The following is a 20,681-nucleotide window of genomic DNA, read 5'->3' as shown; positions in this document are numbered from 1 at the left end:
TAATGTTACACACAAACATACACACAAAGACACACGGGGTTGTCCCTGGCCAGTGTCCAGTGTCATTAGCATATGAAGCTGTAGCTGTTGATGGAGTTCATTCATCACCAGACTGTCATATACCGCTGGGCACGCACCACTATTGACTTCCACTCATCTAACTCTCCCTCTCTCACTCTCTTTACCTTGCTTCCTTTTGATTTCCCTCCCTTGCTCTCCTCCTTCACTTTCTCCTTGCTTTTATCTCATTTCTCCACCTCCCTCTTGCGCTCTGTATTCCCTCTACCTTCTTACTTTTTTCAATGCACTCTGTGTCTCTCCATGGCCTCAACCTCGTTCATTTTCACCTTCCTCTGTCCCCCATTTATCCCACTCTCTGCTTCTGGCGCTCCATCCCTGCCCTCTCCTCCCACCCTTGCTCCCTCTCCCTCCCTCTCTCCATCCCTTCCTCCCTCCTTCTATCTTTCTCCTTTCTCCCTCCAGTCTATGCAGAGTTTATCTTTCTCGGTCTGTTCATGTCTGAGATGCTGATCAAGATGTATGGTCTGGGCATCCAGCCCTACTTGCACTCCTCATTCAACTGCTTTGACTGTGTGGTGAGTGTGCGCGCACACACACACATACACACAGACACACACACACACACACACACACACGCACTGTAATCTGTAAATGTGAAAATCCAAATTGTGCTCGTAACAATCAGGTTTTGATGACAAATCCAACACTCCATTTAATCAACAGATTTGAGGAATAGACTTTCCTCTTGTTACCTTGCGCAGATTCAGTGGCACGTTTGTCACCAATACATGTGCAATAACTGCACATTCATTTGTCAAGCTCTCATTGTTGCAGTGGCTTATTGGCAAGTTACTTCCTATTACAGACATATAGTACATGGTGAAGGTACGACATGGAATACTGTGTTCAGTCAGTAGGCACCAGGTGGAATTTGAGATGCAGTTTTTTTTGTTTATGGATTGACTTTAAAGATTATTCATCAAACCTTAACATAAAGCTCAGTGATAATTTCAAAGCTTTTATTAACTGAGAGATGGCTGCAGGACCGGCAGTGATTTATTTAATTTCAGAGGAGCAGTGTACAACATTTTATTATTTAGATACTATGTAGTCTATATGCCAAATGTGATTTTGCTCTTTAAGGTCTCAGACTTTTAGGTATTATTCATTTATGTTTTTAGCTTTAAATTGCTGAAAGCTAAGCTGACATAAATACTTTAGAGGATTTGATGACACAACTCTATTCCGGTTTCATACAATCATATTAAAGTTCCAGTGTGTAACGTTTTTAGATGTTCATTATTAAAATCGGTGTTGCCCGTACTCCTATTGGCTTGAAATTTTTCATTTGCATTTGCATAAAATGGGGTAGGCCCTCCATATTAATGCGCCATCTTTAAATATTTTAGCCGGTAAAGGACGTTCACAATATACTGATCCGCCTTTTGAGTTTTCGCTGTAATATGATAAACTCACAGGTGCTGCTAATGTGCTAATGGGTATCGCTGCTTCTCGGCCCTGGGCAAGTTTAAAAAAGGAAACATGGCTAACATCAACAAGACTGTTTGCAGTACTCATCAAATCTATAGATAATATTTGCAATTAATGCAAATTAAAAGAATGGATCTGATTGTCGGAGGTAAAGCTGGAAGAAGTCGTGGATGACATCTTGGATTTTTAAAGCGTGAAGGCTACCGTCGCTGTAATACGTACTTTTAACTGCGTCGTGCGAGAGGGTTGATTGCGATATATCATCTCAACGCTAGATGGGAGAAATTCCTACACATTGGACCTTTAATCAGAGAACTTTCCCAGAACAACTTCAAAATGTTGTTTTAGCCGGCAGAGCTACATTAGAAAACATGAGACCAACTGAATGCTTCACTGCCACCCCTCATATTTACAATGTGGATACAGTATGATGGGTGAGAGACTAAAATGAAAACAGAAAGCAACATAACGTTTAGATTTTTGGATTCATTTTTGTTTTTAATTTTAAATATGTGTCTGGATTTGTAGCAATAATTAAACATGTGTGCCAGCAGAAGAAGAGTCTGAAAGCTGTGAACACCATGAATATTGCATTTGTCTGTTTGCATGTGCAGGTCATTGTGGGCAGTATCTTCGAGGTGGTGTGGGCCACCATCAAACCAGGAACATCCTTCGGGATCAGTGTGTTACGAGCTCTTCGACTGCTCCGCATTTTCAAAGTCACCAAGTAAATTTCTCTTTCTCACTAACACACACACAAACACACACACATGCACACACACTTACAGATGTCCATCAGCATGCACAAATAAGACAACAATGATAATAAGGATCGTGATGACAAACTGAGGTTGTGTTGTCACCATGAAAGACATCTCGGTGTTTTATTTGGAAAATCTTTTTCACTGTTGAAACATGTAAACGGTGCTTGGGGTTCGGCGCTTTGACACAACGTTGACACTCCCTTCAGGAGAACTTTGAATTGGATTTCCCCCATGCACATTGTTCTGTTTGTTTCTGTGTCACTGCTCATTTGAACAAATCGTTTCGCTGCACTGGGGGACCTGGTGAATTCATGAGACTATGTTTTCCGGGTGATTGCAACCATGTCTTTAGAGTCAATTCCCTACGCAGTTAGAGCTGGACATTGAGATAGTATTACTGTTCCTGTCTTTTAATTAGAGCTCTGATTCTCATCCTGAAGTCTAAAGGGCTTGATCAGAATTGACTGGGTTGTAATCTATATTAATACTACATATAGGATTGGACTGTGGTGAAAGTAATATAGGAAGAAAAGTGAATACTAACAGGAATCCCTCATCAAAAATGGTTTCACGATTTCAAGTTTAGTATTTAAGTGCACTGGGCATTGTGTCTATGTGTGGAAAACAGCGTCTAATGATTATTGATTGATTAAAATGTTTCCCTCCTTAATGTTTTGTTTTTGACTTTCCCCTTTTCCCCCTGCTCCACTTCTTATTGTTTTCTTTATCTCTTTCTTCCTTCTTACCTTTTACCCTTCCTTTATTAATCCTCCTACACCTCAGGTACTGGGCTCCTCTTCGAAACCTGGTGGTGTCTCTGTTAAACTCCATGAAGTCCATCGTCAGTTTGCTGTTCCTCCTCTTCCTCTTCATTGTGGTCTTTGCCTTGTTGGGGATGCAGCTGTTTGGAGGACAGTCAGTATCAACACAAACTTTCAACAAAAACAAGCTCACTTCATTGCATTGATGTTATGTGTGTGTACTTCATTGTGTATGTGATTGGGATGGTGTGATTCCACTTTTTTATTTTCTTCTTCTCAGATTCAACTTTGACGACGGAACCCCACCTACCAACTTTGACACTTTTGCAGCAGCGATCATGACAGTGTTTCAGGTAGGAAAGAGGGACAAAAAAACAACTAACCCTAACCCTGTTTCAAAATGGTTGGATTCAAAAACCACTCCTTTTGAATGCGCTTCAAGCTCTGCGCACCCGAGTACCACAAGGTAATGGTTTCCATAACTCGCTGTCCCTAAGTTGAAAAAGCTTATTGATAATACTTTTTTCCCTTACATTACTTTTACTTTTATACTTTAAGTAGTTTTGGAACCCGTACTTTGACACACACTTTTACTTGAGTAAAAAGCTTGAGTTGATACTTTAACTTCTACAGAAGTCTTTTTGAACCCTAGTATCTAATCTTCTACCTAAGTAACGATTGTGAATACTTTTGACACCTGTGGTTTTATTTCTTTTAGCGGTATGTATGAATTTTGTGAAACAATCTGATCAGGATTGTTTTTGTGGTTTAAATCCTATCATCAAGCAATGGCGAGATCTTGAAGAACAATGAGACACAAACACATTCAGTTTAAGACACACCAGAATATACATGTTTTCTAACATCGCCGCATTCATTTACAGTAGATGACGGTTTGTTCACACTGATAGGAAAACAGTGTTGCATTTTAGGATGCAAATAAAACAGATGAGAACGACTTTCTTCAGAGTTCCCACAGAACGGAATGTGAAGTGTAACATATTCACAACAATGAAGAAAAGTTACATTCATTCATCCATCCATCCATCCATCCATCTTCGACCGCTTATCCGGTATCGGGTCGCGGGGGCAGCAGCTCCAGCAGGGGACCCCAAACTTCCCTTTCCCGAGCCACATCAACCAGCTCCGACTGGGGGATCCCGAGGCGTTCCCAGGCCAGGTTGGAGATATAATCTCGCCACCTAGTCCTGGGTCTTCCCCGAGGCCTCCTCCCAGCTCCACATTCATTCAGCTAAAGAAAATCAACAGTGTGGTTAAAAGTTAGGTAGCAGTGAGATACTGTATTTGTAAAGAATTAAAATGTCCACATGAGTCCTAAATACTTTATATTTTTAAGCAAACGTGCAGATAACATACAAGCATGTGCTAAAACCTTACTCTCTACAATCATGTGCGTACGCGCCTAGGGACGTAGCAGAATGCCCTTAAAAGTATATGGCCACGTTGACATGGCACTTTATGACAATACTGTCCCAAACATGACGGTAAGCACACTCCTTTCAGGACAGCTGAAGCTGAAATGTAATGATGCCCATTGTAGTCATGTCCTCATCAGTTTGTCAGATGACTTGTTCAGTGCTAACTGCAGCCTCCATGTTTTTGTGTTCTATCTGCTCAGATAGAGGGACAGCTTTTGTGAAGAGCCGTTTTGTGTTGCTTCATTGTCTCCAAATGACTCAGAAGCCGGCTATGTGTCTGTGTGTGTGTGTGTGTGTGTGTGTATGTGTATGTGTATGTGTGTGTGTTTGTGTGTGCGTTTCTGATCCAGTGTATGTTGATGCTCATGCATCAGTGTGCAAAAAGTGTCTTTAGGCTTCTAGTCATTGGTTTACTTTATTTCAATGTGTTTTTTTCTCCATTTACAGAAGGTGTTGTGCTAATGGTTAATTAAGTTTTTATCTGATTGTCATATAAAAGTTATTCAGAAGAGTTTGAAAGGATTTAATTGATTTTCACTTTAAAATTAATTTTTAACACATGGACATGTGGATGCTTTGGTTATTAAAAAGTGAAGAAGTAAAAATGTACACACAAATGCTAATGTCCTCAGTCATTAACAAAAACCTTTTCAAAATAAATTCCAATACGCTCCTTTTGTCTTTCTCTTTTTCTTTTTTGATCAGCCACAAATGCATTGAACCTGTAAGATTGAATCCTTCTTCTTTTTAAGGATGAAGATCTTTTTGTGTCTCTGTGTAGATCCTGACAGGAGAAGACTGGAACATGGTGATGTACGATGGCATTGAGTCCCAGGGAGGAGTGAACGACAAAGGGATGGTCTTCTCCATCTTCTTCATCGTCCTCACACTTTTTGGCAACTGTATCCTGCGTGCACGCTCATATTTGCATATACACATACACACACTATGTAAAATATGCATGTCTGTAAATATACTAAACAAAGTGACACAGACGTGATGGAATGTAGATGATGACTTCCTTTTTCTTGTCCATTTTAGCTCCACAAATTTTAAAGAATACAATTCCTCTTCCTCTCTTTCCTGTCCTGTATCTGCAATCCAACATGTCTCTTTTCCTGTCCACTCCATTTTTCATGAGAAACCTTCCTTCCTTCCTTCCTTCTTTCCTTTCTTCCTTCCTTCCTTCCTTCCTCCCTCTTCCTCTCCGGTTGTCCTTTCATCAACATTTCTCCTTAACTTCTGACACCACAGACACTCTGCTAAACGTCTTCTTGGCCATTGCTGTCGACAATCTGGCCAACGCCCAGGAGCTCACCAAGGTCCCGAAAAAAGACATTCTCCCCCTTATTTTAATATAAAATAATTAAATATTCAGGGAATTATTACAAAAAATCTTTTTAGCATGGTTTGATATGTAAAATGTAAAGTAAATAAATAAAAGGAAATTAAATTATCATTATGATCTTTAAATTAAAATTGAATTTGGTGCATTTGATATCGCAACTTTTGTTCCTGGTATACTGCCTTTGTTATTATTAATATATCATATGTTTTATGTGCCAGTGCTTTGTAATTTGAACCAAGATGAAGAGACTGAGATGATACTTTTCTTCTCCAATAGGATGAAGAGGAACAGGAGGAAGCAGCCAATCAAAAGACTGCAATGCAGAAGGCTAAGGAAGTAGCAGAGGTCAGCCCGCTGTCAGCAGCCAACCTGACTATTGCTGCGTGAGTACACATGCACAGATAATACAATTCTGCATTTTGTGTACACATACTGTACAGTGCATGAGCACAATATTAACCCAAAATACACATGCGCACACAGCTAAACAAAGTTGTTTCTCACACGCATGAACACAAACACATCAGCCTCTCACTGTTTTGTGAAATTCTTTCTCAAATCTGCACATTCATGATTGGCAGGCGTTCATGTACACATTGCACAGACACACACACACACACACACAAACACCCACCATCACACTCTCCCTGCGTTCTCATTCTCTAAAATATGATTAAGCCATTGTTCTGCAAGTGAAAGGAACAGATTCAGGGCTTTGTGAAGTGAAGAAGAGCGAGAGGCGGGCATCCTGTAAAATCTGCTCCTGGCAGCAGAAACGCTGACAATAGGACACATCAAAACGATGCTCACAAAAAACCCTGCTGCTCTTTTAGAAGTCTCCGGACTCTTCAGTCACTGCGGCGAGCCTTTGATCGCAAGATTAGAAGCTTGTTGGTTTTGTGCTTAAGTTTTGCCTGTCAATTATATGTGTCAGTTGTTTACAGGAACAGGGGTGGGGAGGATTTCTATAAGTTATATAATCTAAATACTGGGTTTTTAAGCCTGGAAAATTAGCTTCCTTTCAATCTCAGAACCCAACATAGTGACTCAAAACTCTTCAGTCGAGAGCTTTGGAGCTAGTTGGGACTTTTTTGGGACTAGTGATAGATGTATTCTCATTTCTTATTCTCCCTTCTTTTTTTGACTTGGCATCTTGTTAAACATTCGGAGACCCTGTTTCTTCTTGGCTTCTTAACATACTCTGTCCCCAGTCTGTGTCAAAGATATCAAAAGATGCTTTCCACACATTTTTCATTATTTCAGAAGTTCCCACCTTCATGGTGGCAAAACACAATACATGAACCAAAAGAAAACTCCTGGGGTTAAACTGAGTTTACTGGACACTTTTAGGGCTGACCAAGTATAGAAGATGCCATGAAGATGGACAGATAGGAGCAATGCATGGATTGAAAGAACTGGATACAGGGCTCCAACATGGCCCCCAATCATGTCAACAAAAATTACTTACCCAGCGCATAGGTCAAAAGGTTTTCTCGTTTTCCTCCAGGTTGTGCGGCTCACTTCGTATAAAGATGGCAAAGTTTAGCAAATAGTTTGGAAAAAGAACAGGCGCTTTGAAAAAATACTTGATAGATGATTGGATTGATGACTGTCTATCAAACTCTTGCCGAAGCCTGTCGGTAGAAGAGTGAAAACCTCTTCTCCATTGAGTAAAGACTTAATTGCCATTTTTTGCTCTTCTTTCAACGAAGAAATAATCAGTTGTGATAGAACTATTGGAGCATCTACGGCAACGTTGTCGTTGTTTTGAGCGAACAGTCACCTCTCGGTGTAGTCACACACACCTAACCACGCTCATAGCTGCTTCTCACAGGACGCTGATTGGTCCAAGTCCCGGTGGCTAGAACACATTGGGCCTTTTATAGGTAAAGGTACTTTATTATCACATACACATACATTTAGCAAAATCCATTCTCTGTATTTAAACCATCCCTCAAGGGAGCAGTGGGCAGCCATTTACAGCGCCCGGGGACCATCTCCCGATCTGAGCCAGTCCCTTGATCAAGGGCACTGACTGGAGTACTAGTTTATGTTTTTTGATGGTAAACCAGAGCACCCAGAGGAAACCCACGTAAACATAGGGGAGAACATTCAAACTCCACACAGAAAGGCCCTGAACGACCTGGATTTGAACCCAGAACCTTCTTGCTGTTAGGCCACAGTCACCAATTCCAAAAATGCAAAGAATGGACTTAAAAAAGATGACGTTTCATAAGGACACAAGAACACAAGCAGAGTTAAGGCTGTGGCGTCTCTAGCTCTTTTAAATACATCACAATAGACTCTCACTAGGTTAGCATCAGCAAAGTGTGCCAACAACCCAAAATGCAGCACTCCTTAGGTGACAGCTTCACTCAATGATACAAGTGCTTTTTGCACTACTGTACAGAACACCAGCCATTAGGAATATGTAAATGTATAGTCTTTAAATATAAACTGCATCCTTCTTTTCCAAATGTGAATCCTTGGAACAAAAAAACCAACAAAAAACCTGTGGCCGACTTACAAACACTATTAATTTGAGGACGGTACAACTCATATTCAATGTGAAAACACACTGTTTCTTGCACGGCTGGTGACCCTGGAGCTCTATGGACGTCATGTGCACATTCTACGTAATGCTACACAATCTCACAATGAAATTGCAGCTCGGGTATACTTTTATAACCACATTATGCTTTGATGTACTTAAGCTCCTACTACTTACTGTTGCTGTTACTTTCTCACAGGGATCTTGCACTTCCATCCATAACATTTTGAATACTCTCCCCCTCTCCATCCCACCCTCCTCCATCTGCCATTCTCCTGTCTTTCCTTCCCTCTTTGTCGTCACAATCTACCCTTTCTCTCTCGGTTTTCTCTTCCTGTTGTCTTCACCAACCCCTCCCAACAGTAAGGAGCAGCAGAAGAACCACATCAAGGGCAACATGTCAGTGTGGGAGCAGAGAACGAGCGAGATCCGCCGTCAGAACCTGATGACGAGTCGCGAGGCGCTCTACAACGAGCTGGAGCAGGAGGAGTGGAAGGTGGGAGGGGAGGGAGAGGAGGTAAGAAAAAGAAAAGACCCATATATATGCAATATATTCCTGATATATACTGCATGTGGTGAATATTTCTTGTATTGTGTGTAGAGGGATTCCACCGTTGAACCACTTGGGACAAAAGGACATTATCATTCAAATAGGCTCTAAACATGAGGCCCCGATTACCTTACCTCAGCTAATGAACAACACTTGGATGTCAACTAAAAAAGTAAAAGTGGACACACATTTTGATATTAAATATCAAAATATGTCTCTAGGGCTTCAGAATTGATTGAAATTGTATCAAAATCGCAATATGGACTAGTAAAACATTCAAATCGCAGGGGTGGGGGGCAACATTAGTTAAAGCAAACTAAGTGTAAAACCATTCTTAGGTAAGTATTTCGGTGTTGCAGAGATTTCTCAGCCTACAAACCCTATCCTAGAGAGGAGGGAATGTATTTGTTTGGTACAGATCCTCGCAAAAAAATCACAATGTAATCATTTTAATTCTTGTTATTTTAATATTTTTCAAAGGCAATGAGACTAACAATACAAGAATCATAATTTCATTCAATGTCGCAAATCATATCGCAATCGCAATATCATTCAAAATATTCTCAATTAGACATTTTCCTCATATCGTACAGGCTTAATACTGTGTATCCCCATTGCATCACAACCAGGTGCCAACATTTTTGCGGTCCTGAAAGTGTTAATACTCTTTAATTACAATACATTTCAGCCGGTCTGTATGTAATGTAATCTCTGTCCCAGTCTCTGTACTAACACAAAGACCAGACCTGCTCTTTTAACCACTGTGTATTTTGGGTCAGGCTGCATTTTACAAAGATTTTAATTCCAGGGTGTAATGTCCCTTTAAGCCCACGAAAGAGTGTTATTATTGCACTAGCTGCTGCTATATGGGACGGCTTGAACCTGCATGCTTGGGAGCGATGCATTATTAAAGTGGGCCAGACAGAGAAATCTAGTGCGGTACCCAAAGAAGGCAGCACACTCAAAACTGGAGCAGGGCGAAGTGTAATGCAATTCAAAAAAGAAGTGAGTAATAATGTATATGGTTTGGCGAACTGTATATTTATAGCTGGAGGTAGTTTTTATTTTGTGGTTCTGAAAAAGAATTCATGAACATTTTAATTTCAAGTTTTTCATATGGAGCCTGAAGTGGTGGACTTTTGTTAGTTATATGGCGGATTAAAGGGTCCGTGCGCCAGGCGCCTGGTTGAAGAGGCTGAAAACATAACGTCTTTATTAATTCATAGGTGTGTTTTGGGCATCAGAGTGTTATCTCCCATTACCTTTAAAAGCCAAGCGCTTTTGTACCTTGGCGCATTGCTGTCATTATGACAAATTTGCTGAGCAGGAAGGAGAGATTTTCAGAAGAAGAAACTGATCTGCTCATGCGTGAAGTGAAAGTGCGTGAGCAGATCATATCATAATACAATTTGACATTGTAATAATTTTAAATTTTTTTATTCTTTTTCAACAAGAGATCGCGTCATTGACCAACAAATACCTGGTCAATAATGCAATCACTTTTTGCTGCCTCAAGATAGCAATATGCCAAGAATGCACCTGAACACACCTCTCTGTAAGACCATTGGTGCAACAATGGGTGCAGGTGCATTTCTATTTAAACGCTGTGGGCGCTAGATGGGAATTTGGCAACTGCGCGGTATTAAACCAGCAAAGAAACTTGCCCGGTGTCAAATTAACAATTTTTTTCTTCATTGTTACATGTTATTGTCCTAAATTAGCATAAAAAGGCTTTTTTATTAGTTTTGTAGGTCATTTGGTAGTACTGTATTAACACATTTGAAATGCACAACCAAAGGAAATATTATATTATATATTATATATATTATACAGAGGGCATCGCACCAGAAAGTGAGTGAATATTATACACATTGTAATCCATCTTTGCATTGGGGCTAATTTAAAATATTCCTGCTGTCTTATCTATCTTGTATATTGTACATGTCACAGTTGACTTGATTTCCTACATGGCTCGTAACAATTCATTTGCATGCAGAGATGATGTTGATGATGATGTCTTCCTCTAATAGAATCTTGACTTAAAGGGTCAGTTTACCGAAATCACCAACCCCAAGCAGATGTGCTCAGGTTTTGAGATTAGCAGTCTCTTAAATATCTGCTGCCACCCAAATTGAAAAAAGGTCTGTGGAAATGAATGTGTGTGCTCACAGAGTTGAAAGTCAAAAGCATACTTCTTTCCAGAAACAATGTCCTGGTTAATTCAGTAATCCACCTAAGATATTGTGAGCCGTTTCCAGTTAATAATGTGAAACTACTAACCAAAGTAATAGGGACATTGTTTTGCGGTTTATAAGTATTATTATTTTGTATTTTTTAAATTAAAAAACTATCATGCATTGCTTAATAACACTTAAGGTAAGTACAATGTCTTTTTGTGATTTTGGGTGAGACCCTTCAAGATGTATCTCAAGTTTTTACAGCACCCACTAATCATATCTGCTACCCTGTTACCCAGGTGTCCTACCCACGGAAACCACGCGGCGATATGAAGACCCACCTGGACCGACCGCTGGTGGTCAACCCTCAGGACAACCGCAACAACAACACCAACAAGACCCAACCTGGTGAGCTGCCTCTAGACCAGGAGTACCGGCGCCAGGACATAGATCACTACCGTCGAGCCACACACCACTATCACTGCCACCCCCATCATCAGAAAGCCACTGGGACGGGCCAGCCGGCCGATACCCGCATGGAGCGCGGCTTCAGCTGCACGTCTCTGGGCAACGCGGAGGTCCAGCTTGGGGAGGGGAGGCACAGCCACAGGAGCCACCGTGGCCACCGGCACAGGAACAGGGAAGGCAGGGAGGCTCGCAGCGTGTCTCCCCACCATAACGAGGGGCTAGACGGGAACAGCGAACCCAGGATGTCCCGGCAACACCGCAAGGCAGCCAGGGAGGGGGAGGAAGGCAGGAGACATAGATCCAGAGGGACGGAGGGAGAGGGGGAGAAAGGAAAAGAAGGGGAGGGACGGAAATCGAGACGGCATCGCCATGGCAACCAGGAGAGAAGCAGAGAGCATCGCACCAGAAAGTGAGTGAAATAAGGGTTTATTTTCTCTCGTTTGTGTTCCTAAAATTACAACCTGACATGCTTTAAAAGGCAGTTAAGTTTGTCTTCAAGACAGGAAGTGACCAACAGAAACATTGAGCCAGTAACTTTCCAAAAACATTTGTCTGCACACTAAGGGATTGTTAGCAGCTTTTGTGATTAGCTGCCTGGTTGCTGTTGTTGTGCCTAATGATCATTGTCTTTCCTGGTGTCGCGTGTTAGTTAAATAAGATTATTAAAAGACAGATGTTGTTTTGTATTATCAAAGTATTACTCAAAGTATGACATATTTCTGTGAAAGATGTGTTAATTGTTTCTTAGGGTGAAAAGTGTAAAGCTTATTTTAATTCCTCCACCTTGTGGCAGGTGATCCAAAATGTAAGATCTTGTCTGTCTGTTGCAGACAATGCACATATTGTGGCGAATGGTGACACATGGAGTTTTTGATAAAAATGCTCCTTCCATCCATTAATCCATGATCCTTAATGTATTCCTTGTTCTTCTCTTCTGCCCCTGATTCCTCCTTCCTCTCCATCCCTTGTTCTCCCTCCCCTCCTCTTCCATCAGGGAGCACCACAGCACCGGTCCCAGCCTCTCCACCGCACGGCCGATACAGCAGTACAACGAGGATCTGGACAACTTCCGCAACAACAGCAAGCTAGCCGGTGCCCATGTGCACCCTTACGCCCTCCCACCGGATCACCCGGACCATCCTGACCACGTCAACAACCTGCTGAACTGCCGTGACGCAGACACCCACACCCTCCTCCACAGCATGGACAGCCTGATCCTGACCAGCATGGCCAAACCTGAGTACACAAAAATAGACATGCCACCTGTCTATCCCTACCCCTCCACCAACGCCATCCTGCAAGGTAAGCTTCAACGCGGATCAGTCTTGGTTACAATGGGTAAATGGACTGTTTTTATGTAGCGCTTTTCTAGTCTTAATAACTACTCACAGCGCTTTTACATACACCGAACAAAATTATAAACGCAACATTTTGTTTATGCCCCCATTTTTCCTTAGCTGATCTCAAAGATCTAAGACTTTTTCTATGAACATAAAAGGTTTATTTCTCTCAAATATTCGGCACAAATCTCTCTAAATCTGTGTTAGCGGGCACTTCTCCTTTGTCGAGATAATCCATCCACCCCACAGGTGTGGCATTTCAAGATGCTGATTAGACAGCATGATCATTGCACAGGTGTGCCTTAGGGTGGCCACAACAAAAGGCCACTCTAAAATGTGCAATTTTACACAAATTGTTCTGCAGATGTTACAGCTCAATGCAACTGTGTTGATTAATGGTCTCTATAGTATCTGACCATTCCTCAAACAGAATACTCAGAGACCAAATTTGTATGTTTAAATATATGCTGACTTTCTCGCCCTGGTGAAACTGACCTCTTTCTGTCTGTCTGTCCATTCTTTTCTCTCTTTGTTTTGCTCAGTGAACAAGAACGCCAACACCGACCAGAAAAAGAGTGAGGAGAAGAAGGAGGAGGAGGACGAGGGGGGAGATGAAGACGGCCCCAAACCTATGCCTCCCTTCAGCTCCTGCTTCATAATGTCCACCACCAACCCGTGAGTATTTACTGTATGTGTGTGTGCGTTAACCTTGGTCAAGCTCTGTTGTAAAACATTGTCCTATATCCTTGAGGACATCAAGAAGTTATTGAATGTGGACATTTTTCTCTCTGGGCCTATACATGTTTAAACAGTTTGTCTTGTGGGCTTTATTGTGTCAACACGTGACTGTGGCTGTGTGTTTGCGCCAGGTTTCGGAAGTGCTGTCACTATATCCTGACGCTGAAGTATTTTGAGTTCAGCATCCTGTCTGTCATCGCAATGAGCAGCATCGCCCTCGCTGCAGAGGACCCTGTCTGGCCTGAGTCCCCACGAAACAATGTGAGACATCGATTTGTCTGTTTTTCTGTCCGCCTGTGAATGTGTGTGCGTATTCATCCTTTTCAAAACAAAAGTTATTCAAAGTACAGAGGTTGGTTTTCAATTAACCCCCTTGAGGTAAAAAAAAATACTTTTGGTTAGCATTGAGTTAGTGAAAGGATTATGTATGTTGATAATGACAGATTTTTTAAATCTTGTACCAGGGCTGGGGTAGGATTCTGGTGCATTTGCACACTAACATGTCAAGATATTATCTGTACAATAAAATATGCTGAAACCGCCAATTACACATGTTTTTTATAATATTTTATGTATTGCAGCACCGCTTGTAGACACTTTTTTTAACATATTTTTAAGAGCACCTGTCTCTTAGTAATCTTAGTAATCCTTTTAGTAATTCTCATTATGAAATTTCGTTAAATAGCATCACAGAGGGCATAATTTGGCAGTTTTTTGGCTTCATGATGAATGTTAAAAACCAGCTGTTTTGGTTGAAGCTCTGAGCAAATATTGCAAGAATCCTTTTAGGGACAAGAAGTCAATTTAAACAACCAAAAACTTCCCATGGCATGAAATTTTCACATTATGAGGTTTTTCTTTTCATTAATATGTGTTCCCCCAGCCTGCCTATGGTCCCCAGTGGCTAGAAAGGGCAGTATGTGTAAACCGAGCCCTGCGTTTGAGAAAATGAAAGCTCAGATCTGGAATCTTGCTCCTTATGAGGTCATTAAGGGCAAGGTCACCTCCCTTTCTCTGCTTTGCCTGCCCAGAGAATTTGGCCTGCCCATAAGACCCATGAGAATTTGGCCCACCTATATAAATCTGCACCAAGGCTGAATTTTGGGAATAATACTTCAGATACAGTAATAGGGGACCACTAAGGTCTATATAAAAGAGACTTCAGATACAGTAATAGGGGACCACTAAGGTCTATATAAAAGAGACTTCAAATACAGTAATAGGGGACCACTAAGGTCTATATAAAAGAGACTTCAGATATGGTTTTAGGGGACCACTAAGGTCTAAATAAAGCATCAAAAGAGCACCATGTCATGGGATCTTTAAACATATTGTGTATTGATGTGTGGAAGCTGTCTCAGTAGACTGTAGAAACTATATTGCCCTTGTGTTGAATGCGACAACATAGTGCAGGGTGCTTTCTATAGCCAGAGCCAATCAAACTACAACACTGCATTGCGAGGATGTGGTTTTTTAAGTGTACACAATTCTTAGTCCACTCTAAGTCTACTTACTATTGAACTTTTAATAAGGATAAAATAGGGGAAACAGGACTTTAAAAAAAGAAAACAGTGAATACATTATTGTTTTAATATTAATCAGAGAGGCACTATAAAGGGAAATTGGACCAATAGATTTTGTAAAATGGCCATTTGAAACTGAGAACTGGTGAACAGATTAAGATTAGGATTAGGCCCTGGTTGATCTGATTGTTTGTCTCTTTCTCTCTCTTTGTTATTCTCCCCTGCTGTGTTTCCTCTTTTTTTCTTTCCCCCTGATTCATCTTTCTGCTTCTTTCCCTCTAGTGGGATCATTTTATCTAATGGTGTTGTGTTGCTCTGCAGGTGCTGCGTTATTTTGACTACGTTTTCACAGGCGTCTTCACATTTGAAATGTTGATCAAGGTAACAAAGTATCACTGTGTGTGTGTGTGTGTGTGTGTGTGTGTGTGTGTGTGTGTGTGTGTGTGTGTGTGTGTGTGTGTGTGTGTGTGTGTGTGTGTGTGTGTGTGTAGGAAAAATATATTCATAATTTAAATTGAAAATCCAAAGAGAAAACAAAGTGAGATCAAGTTAAAAATATTATTTTACTATGCTGATAGGAAAAATCATGCTTTAATTAAATTTAAAAAAGAAATAGGAAACATAACTGTTTAACCTGAAATCTTTGAAATATTTTAAGTTCAAGCATTTTTGTTTCCTTTTTTATATTTAATTTAATTTAACGGCATGATTTTTACTAGTATCTTCATCTAATTTGTAATTTGATGTTGCTTCATTTTCTCTTTGGACTTTCAATTTGAATTAATATTTCTTCCCTGTGTGTGTGTCCTTGCATGCATGTGCGTGCGTGTGAGAGACACATTGTGTGTGTTTTTTGACATTTTTGTACAATTGTTTTTTGTTTATCTTTCTTTTTTGTAATTTGTTTGCCTACGGGTGTATTTTGTGTATTTGTGCTGTGCACCTGTGAGTGTGTAAATTGCTATGTGCACGTGTGTGTGTGTGTGCGTACGTGTGTGTGATATACTTGTATGGATTTGTGTGTGTTGTACTGAGTGTGCTCTGTGTCTTCCAGATGGTGGTGCTCGGCCTGTTTCTCCACCAGGGCTCCTACTTTCGCGACTTGTGGAACATTCTGGACTTTATAGTGGTTAGTGGTGCTCTGGTGGCCTTCGCCTTCACGTAAGTGCCCTCCCCATCCTCCTGTTCATCATCTTCACCAACCCCCCACACACACTTCCCACCCTTCACAGAAAGACCCTTGTCGCACAGCCTTGTGCGTCCGATACACCAGGCATTTCTGATCTTTCGCTCCTATTTTCTGATGTACTTCAGAAATCATCATCTCCTTTCCTTGTTTTTCTACTATCTACTCTTTCTGTCTTTCTCTGTCTTTCTTACATTAACTAGTTTCTGTAGTCTTGTCATTATCTCTTTATGTCCCCCCTCCTGCATTCTACCCTTTCTCCCTTTCCATTTCTATCTCCTCACTGGTCATCATCACATGTGGCATCATATGAGCAGGTCTTTCTCTACGTTTCATCGCCACCTTCATCCGGACAACCACCCCTGATCCTTAACTTACATCTTTTCCTAATGTTCTGGATGAACCCCACCAACCTCAGACCTACACTCTAAAAAAATGCTCCTCATACCATTTGGCTTTTAATTGATACTGCAATCTTTGGGGGTCCTCAGATGTTTATCCTGAGGTACTCCTTGGAAACCACTATCACAGTACTTTCGTAAATCTCTTAACTCTTTGGATAGTTCTTTTGTAGTTCCAAGTAAGGAAGCCAAAAGTACTGAAAGTGAAATTTGTTTTTAGAGTGTAGTGACACTGTCTTCACCACCTTTCAGCCTCCACAAACCCCAAACCTTGCCTGAAACAATCACTTCACACCAATCCCGAACATCATTCTCCTTAACTGTCTTACCTTATACAATTCAAAGCACCAACATTTTCTTTTTCCCAATCTTCCTTGCTCCTTTTCCCTTGTGTCGCCTATTTGCCAATCCATGCCGCTCTGATATTTCCACCAACCAGGCCGTGAGTCATCCCTTCCTCTTTTCTTGCATCTAAATCCCTGACTCTGATCCCTCAAACCTTTGCTTAGCAACACTCACCCAAGGTCCTTCACAGCTTTGGTTCCTTCTGATGCATTCACCTCCTTCCAGATACCTTTCAACCCACTCTTTTTTTATAAGAATCCCTCCTATCTATCATTACATTTTGTGCATCTACCAGATTACCTACCCTACCCCCCTTACACCCGTCTTATTCCTTACATACAGCAAAGAGAGTGAGGGAACAAGTTGATATTGACTCGCTTTTAGTGCTCTCAGTCACCCTCTCCAATTGACCCACTTCAGCAAACAGATAGGGGAGTTTTACCGTTAACTTGCTCCAACTCCAAGCTGGTCACGCAAAATTGTAAGCTCACGGTCAGTCCAATTCATCCCGCCAGGTAATTTCATAAAACCACAGGATCAATCTTCAGATACAAAAATAAAAGTCTATAGTCATGCTAGCAGCACTATGAGGCAATGCTCAGGCACAACAGTGCTTTGAGCTAAATGCTAATTCTATCGTGCACACAGTGGGAATGTGATTATGCTAATGTTTAGCAGGTATAAACTATTTAAGGTCAACCATCTTAGTTTACGTTAACGTTAGTTAACTAAGTTGCTAAATTGTAAGCATTTATTGTAAGAACAAGAAGTCTATGCTGACCCTGATTAAACAAATATGTAGGGGACTTTTGTAGCAACCGTAATGACTTAAAAATATATAATGGAAAGCAACCAATTTCTTGTACTTGTTTCACAATTTTTTATATAATAAATGAATGAAGAAATAGTACAAAATTGTGACAATGTATGTCAGGTGCCACATTCTTGCCTTGAATTTGCGTGCTGTATGTTAGGAACAAGTGTCACTCATTGCTCCCTAGCTTGCCGTTATCCTAACCCCTAACCCAACCCCAGCCTCCACCTTTGTCTGAGTATTACCCCTTTCGTCCGTAATGAACCCTTCTGCCCTTCCAAACTCCACCACACACACACACACCTTTCAACCCCGTCCATTCAACAGCCATTAAAGCCAACATCCTGCCTCCAAACCAACCACTCCCTTGCCACTTCATCTTCCCCCCGTCCTCCGGGCTGGAGGTCCCTGACGGTCAGTCCGTGGGGGTGAGGGCGCCCCAGACACCTTTAACCCTTTAAGTGCCCAGGGTATCGGTTCGCCACTGGGAAGAACACCACCGTGGCTCATCGCCTCCTCCCCCACTCTCTCTTTTTTTGCCCACACACTCAAACACAAAAACACATACTCATCCGTCGTTCTGACCATGTTAACCCGGAGGCTCAGGTATTTAACTCTCCTTCCTCTGCACGACCCGGGGAAGTCAGACTGAACAGGGGAGGGAAGGAGGGAGGCATGCTGGGGCAGGCTGTGGTGGGTGGAATGATTGTTTTTACATGTACGCAAAGGCATTATATAGATAAATACATATTAGTCAAATATGTATGATATATGCAATTGGAGGGGCTGAATGTATGTCTGTCTTCGAGAAACAAACCAAAGAGTGAGCGTGAGAGAAAGAAGCTTGTGTGTGCATCCTCCTCAGCTCTGTGGATGTCCAGTGCATGTCTGCCTTGGTGACTGCATGAACCGGAACACAACCAGTGATGCAGTAGACTGCATCACTCAGAACTATGTTAATGATGTTCGGAGTCAGTCACAGGCAAAGAATCTGCTTAAATATGTTCTGTGAACCAAAGAGCTAATAGCTACTGTTAAAGTGTGTTCAGATTGGATGCAAAGCAACTTTTCAAAGATGGCGCCATTGCTTAAAAAGCCAATGGGAAAACATGAGTGAGACAAATAGATGCAGATTTGCTTGACGTCGCATGTACTTAGGTCCAAATGCGTAAGCTGAAATTGTTTTGGTGTAATCCGACAATTTTTCTTACTGTCAACACATTCAATGAAAATATGATAATAAATAACGTGTTTCCATTTATGAGTACTTACTGATATGCCCATGCATCTTTGGCACTCAACTAAGCCCATTTGTTTCTACTTAAGATGTAAATCTTTCAAAATATGTCATAAATGTATAGTTTACTTTCTAGAAAAGACAGTTAGTTTCTAAAACAAGCTGGGCACTGTCATTTTAAAGACACTCAATCCAAAAGAAGTTGTTTTTTGCATTTGTTAGAAACTATTTTCAGCCACAAATAAGTATATTTTAAGCTTTAACAGCAGCAGGACGGTGTATGTGGGATTGACTCTGTACATACGACAACTAATGCACGTCTGTGCGTCCTGGAAGAGGGATCCCTCTGTTGCTCCTCCAGAGCTTCCTTTCCTTTCCATTTTGACCCCTTGGGTAAATTTTTGATTTGTGGGCTGTATAGTTAAAATGGTCTCAACTTGACTCAATGGAAATTATAGTGCCTGTGTTCATTTTAATGAAGGAACATGTAACTTAGTGCAACAATAGTCAATTCATTGTTAGATTTAATCATTTCAAAGGATTTCTTTACTTTTTGACAGTGAGTAAAATATGGACCTGTTGTCTTGACTAGTCAGAGAACCATATGATTGAAGCCCTAGTCAGTCCTGAACAGCTCCTCTGAAAGGCTGTTCCAGATACACTTCTAGATGAAGACATTGGTGCAGTAGCCCGTATATCCTATAGGTGAATATGAAATTATTATGTATGTTTGAATTTCCTTTTTATACTTTATGGTGTGCAAAATGGACCTGTGTCTGTAATAAAGCTTTCTATTATTGAATATCCCAAAGAAAAAAAATCCCAAAGTTGTTTGACTCTGATATGTGCAGAGACAAGCAGAAAAAGGGAAGAAATGGTTGGAAAATAACAGAAAGACCTGGTCAATTTTGTGATCAATTTCAGTCCAAGCTGCATAGTTAGGGCATATGTCGCTAGCTAGGGACAGCTAAAATCTAATGGAGTAGTACTATGAAGACCTATGGATGCAACACCACTTTGTGATTATCGGCAAAGACCAAGACCACCCTTGTGCAATTCAATTAAAACATTTCAGCTATTGGACACTTTGTGTGACACTTCACACATTGCCTTGAAAAAACATTTTACTTGCATCTCCTATATAAATATCCCAAATAGAGGCATACACATACACTGCACCACAGTCAGTGGTGTTATTGACTTCACTTAGCTCTCAGTCTGAACACATGACACCTCTGTCTTTAATATCAAGTAGAAGTCATAGACGTGTTCTGAATGTCTTTGTCACTATGCATTCACAATATCAGCAACTAGAAGCCTCAGCCAATGCTAACAATGGTTGACATGCTGTCTTGATATTCAAAAAAGCTGTCAGCACCTTTAACTTTGTCCTATTGCATCCTGTACAGTCCATTGTATGTCCTACATAAAAATAAGCACATGCTATTGGACCAGAGATGGCAAAAGTACTCACTTTCCGTACTTAAGTAGAAGTACAGATACTTGTGTTAAAAAATACTCTGGTAA

The 20,681-nt window shown here is 41.0% G+C and overlaps 1 protein-coding gene across 24 annotated transcripts in view; it reads left to right on the top strand.

The window, feature by feature from the left end:
* Positions 1-20,681, top strand: part of cacna1ab (calcium channel, voltage-dependent, P/Q type, alpha 1A subunit, b) — a 140,766-nt gene that overhangs the window by 69,067 nt on the left and 51,018 nt on the right. For 18 of the 24 annotated variants that reach the window (XM_034900456.1, XM_034900498.1, XM_034900515.1 and 15 more), the window contains exons 12-26: positions 484-596; positions 2,127-2,239; positions 3,060-3,191; positions 3,318-3,390; positions 5,258-5,378; positions 5,731-5,798; positions 6,101-6,207; positions 8,739-8,892; positions 11,402-11,979; positions 12,565-12,872; positions 13,453-13,585; positions 13,780-13,909; positions 15,493-15,552; positions 16,226-16,332; positions 17,198-17,200. In XM_034900456.1, coding sequence (XP_034756347.1) covers positions 484-596; positions 2,127-2,239; positions 3,060-3,191; positions 3,318-3,390; positions 5,258-5,378; positions 5,731-5,798; positions 6,101-6,207; positions 8,739-8,892; positions 11,402-11,979; positions 12,565-12,872; positions 13,453-13,585; positions 13,780-13,909; positions 15,493-15,552; positions 16,226-16,332; positions 17,198-17,200 — 2,200 coding nt within the window. The remainder of the gene's footprint in view (positions 1-483; positions 597-2,126; positions 2,240-3,059; positions 3,192-3,317; positions 3,391-5,257; positions 5,379-5,730; positions 5,799-6,100; positions 6,208-8,738; positions 8,893-11,401; positions 11,980-12,564; positions 12,873-13,452; positions 13,586-13,779; positions 13,910-15,492; positions 15,553-16,225; positions 16,333-17,197; positions 17,201-20,681) is intronic. The other 6 variants (XM_034900549.1, XM_034900548.1, XM_034900541.1 and 3 more) reach the window with 1 other exon arrangement.

Source organism: Etheostoma cragini, chromosome 2, assembly GCF_013103735.1.
Source record: "Etheostoma cragini isolate CJK2018 chromosome 2, CSU_Ecrag_1.0, whole genome shotgun sequence".
Lineage (NCBI taxonomy): Eukaryota > Metazoa > Chordata > Actinopteri > Perciformes > Percidae > Etheostoma > Etheostoma cragini.
This window is presented reverse-complemented; position numbering and strand designations above follow the sequence as displayed.